This window comes from Cryptomeria japonica, chromosome 8 (assembly GCF_030272615.1).
Source record: "Cryptomeria japonica chromosome 8, Sugi_1.0, whole genome shotgun sequence".
Taxonomy (NCBI): domain Eukaryota; kingdom Viridiplantae; phylum Streptophyta; class Pinopsida; order Cupressales; family Cupressaceae; genus Cryptomeria; species Cryptomeria japonica.
In genome coordinates, this window is record NC_081412.1 from 674254768 (window position 1) to 674267533 (window position 12766).

General features: G+C 33.7%; 1 protein-coding gene across 1 annotated transcript; it reads right to left on the reverse strand.

The window, feature by feature from the left end:
- Positions 1-9713: 9713 nt before the first annotated feature.
- On the reverse strand, positions 9714-11360 carry LOC131075232 (putative leucine-rich repeat receptor-like serine/threonine-protein kinase At2g24130). Its single transcript, XM_058012063.1, has 2 exons — positions 10274-11360; positions 9714-10156 (listed from the first exon to the last, which is right to left on the reverse strand). The coding sequence occupies exons 1-2, from the start codon at positions 11358-11360 to the stop codon at positions 9714-9716; spliced, it is 1530 nt and encodes a 509-aa protein (XP_057868046.1).
- Between the last annotated feature and the right edge of the window lie 1406 nt (positions 11361-12766).

A 12766-nucleotide genomic window follows, 5' to 3' on the forward strand; every position in this document is an offset into this window, starting at 1 on the left:
TGATCCCTCTCAACACATTTTGCTACAACTCGAAGAGGCTGTGAATAGATTCAATGAGGACTCATCAGGAGAAGAGAAACTGATAGAAAGAACCGAGAAGAAATTTGATAACAAGGTGCTTGAGCACATTGCTCAGCAGATAGCAATAAAACAAATTGAATTGACCACTATTTTGGCCAAGTTAGAAAATTCTTTTAATAATGTAACTTCATTTTTTGCAAAGTTATGTGATGTTACCGAGTTCACAAAAGGAATCAGAGATCAACTGAAGAAAATTGATGATGATCTGAAAGCAAGTGCACAACAGTTGCAGCTTGACCCCAGCTCAAGCTCAACTCACCATTCAAACATCAGATTCCTATTAGATAAGCAATCAGAATTGCTCAGGGAAGATGCAAGGATCCGGTCTACATTGTTAGATATTCAAAATATGATCCTCCCTAACATGGATACAATGCAGAAACACATTACACATTCCAAAACATTGATCCATGATAACATTTTTTCAGTTGCAGAGCATGTAATTGAACTTTCAGCCAAAGTTCAAGTTGCATTGTCTATTTGCACAATTTTGCAAGAAAATTGGGATAAGACCTTGGCGCATATCAAACAAGTACACTCAGAGTTTATCTCACACTTTAATATTTCTATTTGAGTTATCTATTCTTTGGCATTATTGTCAAAAAGGGGGAGAATATGGAACATATTATTAGAGACAAAGGGAGAATGATCAAGGGAGAATGTAAATAACAATTGGTATAGAGATAAGTGTATAGAATCATATGTATATTCTATGGGGGAGTTATGTACAGTGAGATATACAGGTATATACAGCAATCTACAATTGGTATCAATTTTGAAGAATCAAGTCAGCATGACAGATTCATTTTTGTCTCATAAGTGTTTTTGTCACTAATGCCAAAGGGGGAGATTGTTGGAATAATGATATATTTGTCATTAGTGAATACACTTAGTGAAAACACTTATTCGATTTTGAATGGTTACCGAGCTCATCACTCAGTCTACAGCCTATACCGAGCATTCAGTAAAGCTCACCGATTAAACAGTTCAAACCGAGCAGTAAGACTGTCACCGAGCATATGAGACAAACAGCAGTTACCGAGAAGTCAGTTCTCACCGAGTCACCAATGGTTACCGAGTGACACTATATCTACTGAGTCACCACAGCTACCGAGTTCCAAGCTACACTTCGGGACTAGTATGGACCGAGCTTCTACTCTTACCAAGAGCATGACGATGCCGAGTACTGTAGTGGACGTCGTGTATCAGAAGATCACCGAGCCAGCTTGAGGAACCGAGTATCTACCGACTCAGTAATATTTTGTTCACCTATGTAAGGCCGACTTAAGAATGAGTTTATGTTATTAATTTGTATGAGGCCGACTTTATGAAATGTAAATGTAATTATGGACGGTATATATATGTGATGTATTATACCATCTGTAGCAAGTATGAAAAATGTAAGATGTATGGATATGCGAAATTAGAAAGAGCAGAGCAGAAACTGCATTAAGGCAGCAGACCAGAACATTTTCGCAGAGTCAGTAAAGGAGCAGAATCGACATATCTATCTTAGAAGGAGATCAATACTCAAAGGATCTTATCAGCAATAAAGTTGTAAGTCAAGATCTACTGTTTCATCCTAACAGTTGAATCAGTTTGTAAATCCTTTTACCGGGTAGACTTAACAGTCTTTTGTAAATCTCTTAACCGAGTGCATACTTCATTGTATGTTTGTAAATCCTCTAACAAGGTGGACCTAGCAGTCCAAATTTGCTTCTAACAGGGCAGATCATCAGAAGTGATCATTGTAAGCCTTAACCGGCCAACTTTTACTGCAGTACCAAAGTTTTGTGGGTACCATCCACACCCCAGTTTTACTTTCTATTTGGAAGGTTTCTGGGTCACCAAATCTTTGTGTTATGTGTTGTGAATGATTATATTTTCATGCATGCAGTAGATTAAATGAATGAATGGTTTAATATATGCAAGTGCAGAAATGAATTAAAAGATTTAAGTGTTACTGATTCACCCCTCCCCTCTCAGTAACTTGGTTAGTCCTGAATATTTTCAACAAACCTTTGCTTCTAGACGTCTTGGTGTGGGGGAACTTTTTAAAGTATCCTCTAATGGTTGTCCTCCTCTTCCAAATTCTCATTTCCTTCTCATTAAGCTCCAAATTTATTACTTTGTCATTTTCATCAACAAAATTTGACTAAAAATGACAACTTTTGTTGATTAACAACTTTATTTGTAAATTAAAGTTCAAAGACTATTAATTTATTCAATACTCATGTCTAATCTCACAAGGAATTAGAGCAAGTAATATGTCAATGCTTTGTGGTAAAATGATTCCTACACTCATCATGTAGAATATGTCCTAAGAGACTACTTGAGATTCCTAAATTCAACATGTCTTTATTCAACTTTAAAATCATTTGTGGAACATATAATTCTAAAGTTGGGATAGATGATTGATATGATCTAATGGGGAATTAAATTTCCCATCATAATCCCCTATCTCATTGAGTTGATTATTTTCATGTGGTTCAATTCCAAGTTGGATATTATAGTCCCTTTTGTCCTCAATGGTGTCACTATTATACATAAAAATTATAATTAAAGAAAGTGTTGTTGTCTCCTTCATTTGTATTATTTTTTGAAAATTCAAGAGAGGTTCAAATATCACCATGTTGATTAAGTATGGTTGCATAACTATCAATATTCTTGGTACTTTTAATTGATCTAGCCTCCTTTGTAGGTATTTTTGCAAGGTCACAAGCTGACATGTCATTTTAGAATATGGCACATTTTTTTGTCATGGATTTGTAGTCATTTGGATAATAGATTGAAACATGCTCAACATACCTTATTTTGTATTTACTTATACCTATTAGAATCTTGCTTTTATCCCCATAATTATTATCATTATCAAATAATAAGTTTCTATACATTTATTATTGAAGGAGAAGTTCTTGAATGCATATCATAATGGGATAGGGGAAAAAATGGTGGGTAAAGAGTTGAATATTGATTATACTTTGAGATGAAATGGTCTTTACGAGAGAAACTATTGGTTTTATCTTTGCATATTTGATGGGTAAATTTGAATGGACTATTTGTTATGATTCTCAAAATTTAAGATTGGTTGTAGCTGTAAGTTTTGATTATATTGATCAATCACTTGGTTTTATTGAGGAATAGAGTTCATTTAATTTAAAAACCTTGTATGTCATTATTTGAATGTTGTTGTTAATTGATTTAAGACTCAATGACTATGAGTAGGTATACTGAATAATTGGTTTTTTTCATTAAAAGGTAATTTGTTTGTGATTACACCAAACCATAACCCATTTGCTCAATATTGAGGGTCTTTGTCCATGAATCTTCCTATATATTCAAGCACATATTCTAAATTGTTTTATATTTTTTATAGAATAGAAAATAGATTATTCTTGCAATTCTAGATTTTTTTTCTTTCATTGTTAATATGTATTATATGGAATCACAATCAAATTAGGAAGAACAAGAGACTATAAAATAAAATACAAGCTAATTGAAAGGCCATTGCAAAATTTGTTATAAGTCCAAAGAAGCCAAGGCTTTATGGATTCCTAGGCCTTCCAAATTTTCTAAATAATAAAAGTTCCTTGAATTTGAATAGCTTCGTTGATGGTGAGAAGGGGCATTTCCAAGTTGCTTGTAGCACTGAGTCTTTTGCATTGAATATTCAAGCTAGAAGCTTGGTAGAATATGTTACGGGAAATAAGATCTTATTTTCTATGATTCTTGTACTCAAGAAGAGCGAGTAAATAATTATCATCAAAATTCCTATTAACTACTTGAATAGATGGGATAGAAAGGGAGAAACTTTTAATCAAATTTTGAGAGAGCATGTGGGCCAAAAGATAATCAATGCCCTTTGTAGTAAACATATAAAGTGTAGGAATTGAAATATATGATCCTTGGTCGATAAATTGAAAAAGCCTAAAAGAATTGACCTATTGGCCTTAATGGTAATACAATTTGAGGCATTAGAAGAGAGATGTTTTGTGATTTAATAAAATCAATTTTTTTAGGCCAGATAAGTTGGCGCATGAGTGGTTTATTATTGATAAAAAGAGATTTGGTAATAATATTGTGGGTGACATTCAATAAGGTTATGGGCCACCAATTATAGATTTTATCTAGGTCTCTAGCTTTAGGTATAAATTTAGTATAGAACTTGGTAATTATGTTTCCTAATAACTTCCCATGAAAGGCTTCTAGGTATATCTTGTTAAGGTCTTCTTCAACAATATTTGTTTTCTATCTAATTCACACATTAATCCATCCAAGAGATGGGCATTATCACTAAACATAGAGAACCTAACCTAACAAAAATCAACCTTTGTGAGAAGTTGATAACAAAGACTATACTAAGAGGTGGAAACTTAACAAGGCACCACTTGTAAGCATTGTTGTATAAAAATCTTACAAGATGGTGTATATTTTTTAGTAGTAATGACTTATAACCTTGAATAAAGGCTTGAAGAATGTTTGGAAACTTAGTAAAGAGTGGTTGAACCTCCTTAATTTGCTAAATTGGTGGGCCACATCCCTCATCAATTATGTATTCCACCTAAGAGAGAGAAAGGTGACGACATTGCCATTGCACATTTCATGACTACTACAACATTACATGCTACAAGAAGTAAAAATAAAAGCTTTAACTACTTTGTAAATAGAGAATATCTAGATCTTAAAATCATTGCCGAGTCTCACAAACATAATAAATTTGTGGGATTTTTGTTAGAACCTCAACATTCTAGGAGACACAATCCATGAATGGGTGTCAAGAGTCACCTCACTATCAATTTTATCTAGAGTTGAGGAACTATTATCAATAAATGCATCCCCTGAATTAGAGGTACCTATTCAGATAAAGGATTGGATAAGGTATTGTTTCTTTGTTACACATTATATTTTTTCTATTTACCTCAATGGGCTATGGGCCTTGCATTAAATCATTGGGGAGAGGAATAATGTCAAGCAATGGAAGCTTTTTGCGAAGCCTAAATTAAAGCAACTAATAGTGCTTAGAGAATGTTGCCTCGCTAAATGTCTTCCATTAGGGGAGTAACACATTTCTTGGTATTAGGAGGTTTTTAAATTGTTTGAGATGAAGACATACCCTTAGAGCCTAAAGGTGGTTTGGTTGATGGACCATTGTTACTATGATGCTTGGGTTTGTGACTCACCATTGCAGACCACCTCTCTTTTTTATAGGAGATAGAGAAGTAGAAGTGGGTTAATTGTTGGACTTGCAATGGGAGACGCCAAATGGTAATCTTGGATCTTATGCAAAAAAATTGACATCTCTAACAAATTTTATGTAAATTGAATTTGCGAACATGTGTGTAACTCATCTAACTAATTTGGATATTAATTATTTTCTTAAAATCCTTGGAGAGATTCATTTTCTCTAGACCCTCTTCTAGGAAAAATTGAGATAAATATGTTCGATTCAACACACATGATAGAGCCTAGAGAGAATATAATTTGTGTCAAGAAGATCCTGCACAAGGGTAAAGTAGGGAACTACACCTAGATGGGTACATGTAAAGTTTTCTTCTCATTAGAGATGGTGAAGTCTCTAGTCGACAATAAAAAACTAATGGACAACTACGAGCTACATTTACGGATGGATTTAATAAAAAACCAAAAAAAAAAAAGAAAATCTTTGGTAAGGTTTTGCATTGCACCAAAAAGAATATCTTGCAGGATCTAAGGACTGATGACCTAGCCTTTGAGAATGCTTTCAAAGGAGATCCTTTTGACAAAATGCCCTATTAAAGTAAATTTTTCTAGCCAATGACATGCATTATAAAATTGAAAAAAAAAAAGGAACCACATTAAAGGGTATTTCAATAGACATCATTGGGGAACGCCTTGGAAAAACTTCTTAGGCCTCTTACATAAGCGCATTGTTGTCAAGCACCATGAGTTTTTACTTTGTGGACTTTTTTTAAAGGCTTTATTTTGAATTTCTTAAATGCCATATAAGCATTAGAACAGAGGAAATATCGTATATCTCGGGATGTCTTGTTACTTGTCTTCACTACCCTTCTATACGTGCATGCTTATGTTTATAATTTATTGCGTGAAGAAATACAAGAGGAATGCTCCCCGACGGGTCATGTCGACGCCACTCAATTTGAGAAATCAAGCAGCCGAGACTACTGGCGTTCGACTGTGGAGATGACAAAGTTTTGCACAATTAAGTCCTCTCAATACAAGAAATTAAGCAGTGGAGAATACTCTCAAGCTCGGAGACTACAGCTTTACGCACAATTAAGTACTCTCAGCCCACCACATCGATTCACATGTGAGATACATTTTATTAGAAAGTTTCTCAATTTCTCCGCCATATGAATCCAACTTTAAAACTCTCATTTTTTCAATTAACAGTGACCAAGGACAGAAATTTTTGGCTCAAGATGTATTTCTGAGTCACAGTGGTAAGCAGAAATTTTTTATTAGGCAGCTGTACAGAGACCTCACAAACCAGAGCGTGTCCTGCTTCTTTGATCAAGATCGTTGAAGCGAGAGATACATGCTCAACCCGTACAAATCCCAACCTCAAAATTTTACCCTTGTCCTTCCAGATTTCACCGGATGCTCTTAAAAACGTTACACCGTGCAACGAAAAGTGGAAACAGTTGGAGAAATCCGCGGAAAAGCGAGCCGAATGGCACCAATCTTTGAGTACAATACGGCGAATTAACGGGTTGAAGTTCAGAGAAGGTGATGATGAAGTGAGGTTTCGAGATGAAATTGTGAAAGAAATCTCACTTATACCAAAATCTTTTTTTTTTTTTTTTGTCATCTACCAAACTTACTTGCCTCCTAAACCTTTTTTAGATTCTTCTAATCCATTTCAAATTAACCTAATCCCCCTCCCTAATTATTGTCACATTCCTAAGGAAAGAGAAGTCTCTTTTCAAAGTCTCCAAAGTCTTTGAAAACGTCCAAAGTCTTTGAAAATCATTAAAGGGCTTATGTCCTCAACAAGTTAACCCCCAAAGTTTTCTAAACCATTTATGGTTCTTGCATAACCATTTATGGCTCTTACATAACCATTAATGGTTAAACTCAACTCACCCACATGATTAGAGGTTTTTTTTCTAACTCAACCCTCATTTAACTAAGGTCTTTTCAAGCATTCCTTGCTTTGATCATGGTTATCCCCACTAACTCTTGCACAAGAGTTTATCCATTGGATAAAAACAATTACCTTTGGATAAAAGTTTTATTCACTAACTCAAGCCTAACCAAACCCTCTTAGGGTAAACTTCATGTCATCTCAAGCATTTAATGCTTCTTCCCTTTCCTCTCAAGCCATCTCATGTTGACATTTGTCATCATGGGATTGGGTTGAAAGTCATCACATGGATCACAAACCTATCAATCATGGCCCTTGTTAAGATTACCCAATCTTGACCATCCAGCCCTACTTCCCTTATAAATAGAACTCTCTTTCTTCAATTTCAGGATCAGAAGTCATTTGTGCATCAAATTTATAGTCATTTTAGAGAGCATTAGGAAGCATTTGCATTGTTATTATACTAATATTTACATAGACTAATTAGGTGTTTTCTCATAGTAAATCATTCACACTTGCATAAGCATTTGTTTTCATTTTCACAACCATCTTGAATCTTCATATGACATCCATGAATAGTGCAAAAAGTTGAGAGCTACACAGATGTGGGACTTGGAGTGGAGAGGAACAAGGGAGGAATATCTATGAGTATTTTGAAGAGCATCTTGGGGGGTCTTATTCCACTTTTTCGTTTATGTAGCTTTTTATTGTGTGCTTTATATCTCTCTTGATGTGCATGTTAAGGTATTTAGGTTCATTTGTATTTGGTTTTGATTGTGACTAATCTAGAAGGTTTTTAGGTTCATTCGTATTTGGTTTTGATTGTGACTAATCTAGTAACATTTGAACTGTGTCTTTTGTGCCTTATGTCACTTTTAGCGTGCATCAATAATAATACAATTTAATCAAATTTTTTAAGCTGATTATTTTTCAGATAATAATTTTAACTAACATATTCAAAGTTAATTTTTTTTAAATATTGATGAGAAAATTTTCATAGAAGTCTTTATATTTTTCAATTATTAATATAAACGTATGTAATTTTCCAACACTGTTCTCTATATTTTTAAAAAATTTAAAAATAATATAAATTTTGATAAACATGTAACACGAAAAATATGCAAAAAAAAAAAAAAAGCAGTAATAATTCGTTCCATTATGATTAATTGAATTAAGGAAATTTGCTCACATATTATCTTTTGTGGGTTTAGCATCTACAATCTTCATGCTCGTGAAAAAGCGTTTCCATTTAATCTCGTCATTTCACTTCAAGCAGCCTATTTATAAGAGCTTATTCCACCATATATGATCCCACAATGAATGTGGGAGTAAAGATTTGCCGATTTTGCACCACACACAAGCCGGAACAGAAACCGTTAATGTGAAAATTGAGGTTGCGGTAACGGACTCTAAACGGAAACATGGAAATGATACGGAATGAACAAGGTCAGGTTAAGTGGTTCCCATGGGCCCAGTCACCTAAGTCAATGCTTAGAGTGTTTAAACAGAGATATTAGGTATATAACAGAGAAAATTACAGCTCAATGCTATTTCTTTTTGATCAAATGATACATATTTATATAACAGTAAATACGTACTACATCCTTATAGATCTGCTAAATAAACTGACAACTTAGTCTGTAACTAAAGAGTTTGTAAACAACTTGACTACTGCTGCCAGCAAATTGGAAGTGAAGGACATAGATGAACTTATTTTGGCTCTACTTAAATCCAACCTTTACAGGCATGCCCACATCCAAATGCAAAATCTGGGACTGCAACAAGAAGTATACCACAAGAGATGAATGTAGAAGTATGGAAGGAAAAAGTCCCTAGTCTTTTCAACCCCACTGTACAATCCATTATTGGCATGTCCACATCCAAATGCAAAATCTGGGACTCAAACAATAAATTTATCACAAGAAACCAGTGTTTGATAGCAGGGATTACAGTAGGTCCACGCAATGCCATTGCATGTAATGTCAATGTTGGTTTGGAGAATAGAGGGTCATCCATTTTGTATAGATATGTAAGTTGCAGCCAATTCTCAAAAGAAGACTGGGAAGTAATGGACTGTAATTGTAAACTTGTTGGTAAATAAGCAACCTTCCAAATTTGGTTCCGAATTTTTAAACATACCCATTAACTCAAAAATACATGAAATTGATATTGATTGTCCAAAAATAAATGAAAATGATATTGATTGTCCATTATACCTCGTAGTCTAGTTGTTTACGAAAATAATTACTGCATTCATTTCCCACAACTAGAGCCAATTTAATATATTTCTTAATAATAAGAGAAACATTCATAATTCTTTTAATTAATATCCAAATTAAGCAATAGATTTGAATTCAATTAATTGTTTCATCCACTGCCGAGAAGAGTGAATAAAATTAGCATATTGTAGAAGTGTCATAAAACTGATGTTACTTTGCATCATATAAATTAGCATTTTGTCTTGTAAATGGCTAAAAAATTATAATTTGAGAGTTTGACCAAACATTTAAATGTCATAAATACATAATCTCTCAACTTGGGTGAAAATCTAAGATGTAGATGTAGACCAGTTTTCATCATTTCCTAATTCAGTATTTTTTCGACCATTTGTACTCTCAAGAAAAGACAAGATATCTATGGGCAATTGAAGAGATCGAGTGCCGAGAAATGTCATTGCTATTTTTTCTAACCTTTCAGCTATCTCCATCATATTTGGTCGTTCTTGTGGTAGCTCCCTTGTGCAAGCCAATCCAACTTGCATAAATTGAGTAAGACATGACAATACCACTGATAAATCTGATTCATTAACATCTCGAAGTAGGTTGTTGTCCACCACTTCAGTGATTTTATTTGGAAAATTCATACCTACCCATTTCGGTAGATTAATTCCCTCTACAAACATGTCATCTATAGGTCTCCTCCTTGTCAACAACTCTAAAAGAAGAACTCCATAGCTATATACATCTCCTTTTGTGGAATCCATTCCACCCACTCCATACTCAACAATATAATATAATAATTAGTGATCCTCAAACCATATAAAATATCCATATTATTTTTGAAAATAATAATAATAATTTATATTGAAATAAATGCAAAATATTATACCTGGTGCAATGTAGCCAATAGATCCATTTAGTGCATTTGTAGAAGTAAATGAATTCATTGAATTCCCAAATAGAAGTTTGGTAATGCCAAAATCTGCTACACATGGAGTCATGTCATCCCCCAACAACACATTATTGGGTTTTAGATCACAATGTATGACTTGCACAAAGAAATGGTGATGCAGATATTGCATTCCTTGTGCTATCTCCTTTGCTATTCTTAATCGGTCAGCCAAATTTAATTTGCATTCATCTCCTCCCTCAGGGTAAAGCCATCTCCCCAAACTTCCATTTGACATGAATGGAAGAACCAATGCTTTAAATTCAAGGTTGGAACAAGTTGAAATGATTTTAATAACATTTCGATGCCTGACTCTTTTTAACACATTACATTCTCTATTAAAAGTTTGGAGAGCATTTTCATCTTGTAAATTGAGAACTTTGACAGCAATATCTGTACCATTTTTTAGAATCCCTTTATAGATAGATCCAAAACTACTGATTCCTATTAGATTTGCCTCACTAAAGCCATCAGTTGCATCTACAAGTTCTGAATATGAAATTCGTAAGGGCCACACTTTGAGATCAAGAATCTTTCTTTGTCTCCATCTATAGGAAAACATAAACAATAGAAAAGACAGAATGAAAATTCCAGTACCGACCACAATAGGAATTATCACCTTCTTGCTAACTAATGGTTGTTTGTGCTTGGAATGAGAGCATGGTGACAATTTCATCCATGTTCCACAAAGGCCAAGATTTCCCATAATTGTTGACTCATCAATTGTTGCAAAAACTCCTTCCTCTAGAACCTCTCCTGTTAATTTGTTTGAAGAGAGATTGATATGTTGAAGTGTTTTCATTTCTCCAAAAGCCATTGGAATTGCACCTAACAAATTGTTATTGGAGAGATCAATGTCCAAAAGATTTTTGAGTTCTATGATTGATGTTGGTATTGGCCCATAAAATGAATTCCATGAAAGATTCAAATATTGCAAGTTTGTGCAGCTTGATAGTGAGGCTGGAACTTCAGTTGAGAACTTGTTAAGAGACACATCTATAGCTTGCACCATTACCATTTGACTCATTTCTAAAAGAGAACCTTGTAATAAATTATGAGAAATATTGAAATAAAGTTGGAGGTTTTTAAGATTCGCCAATTCTGGGGGTATATTTCCTCTTAGCTTGTTGTGCAGAAGGAAGTGTAGAAATGAATAAGATATGGATAAAAATGTGGAAAATTATGCAGATATATAAAAGTGTTCAAGATAAGGAAATGAGTCCAAAGCTGCACAAGATTGGATATTTATAGATATACAATTTATTTAAGGAATTCTCTAAAACTAGAGAAAAAATAATTTGAAATTGACTTGTGTATGAAAATATTTCATTGTCAATACATGTATAAGCATGCAAGTTATACATTGAATTAGTCAAATTTATATAATAAAACAAATTGATTTTATTCACATGATTCACTTTTTCCTAAATGTGTATAACTCTTACCTTATTGTTGATGCATAGTAGTTTCGGTCAGATATAAGGATGATCGGTCAGTTGGAGTATATTAATACAAGCTATCAAACATCAGACATTCTCACCAAGCCTCTCCCCAAAGTGAAAGTTGAACACTTCAGGAAGAAACTTGGTACGGTTGAAATGTAAGTTATTGAGATTGAATCTCAAAATTATTTATTTGTATTAATAGTGTAGACGTATAAAAATGACCACATTCCTAAATGAATATTTAATGTTCATTTCTCTATTTGATTAAATCCAATTATCCACATTCTTCTATTTAATTAAATAAGTTACTCAATTTATTTAAATTAAATTCACTATACCCATTTAATGAATAAATCAATTTATTCAATTAAATCCCCCTATCCACTTTTAATTAAATTCAAATTTAATTAAATAGTTATCCTAAATTGAATAAATCTAATTTATTTAATTTCTCCAAATTGCAACCAAATTGAATAAAATCATTTAATTCAATTAAATCCTATTATCCCCCCATCCACTTGCAAAATCCCAAACCCCTTCCTAATCCCTTCTAGAATATTCTAAACGCTTCTAATTAACCTAACCCTCCTCTAAATTTTGTCACATCCCTAAGCAAAGGGAAGTCACTTCTCAAAAACCTTAAAGTCTTTGATAACCATTGAAGGTTTTCAACCTTCAACCACTAAAACCCTTAAAGTCTTTGAAAACCATTAAAGGCTTCCAACCTTCAACCACTTAATCCCCAAAGTCTCCAATAACCATTAATGGTTAATTCAAACCTTCCCACATGGTTAAAACATTTGTTTTGACTCAACCTCTATCCAACCCAAGGGTCTCATCAGGCCATTAATGCTTTGACCATGATTATCTCTTAATCATTTGCACAAAGGTTTATCCTTGGATTAACTCTTAATCCAGTGGGTAAGCCTAACTTAGACTTGACCCTTAGCCTTTAGATAACCATGAGGTCTTCTCAGGCCTTTAATGC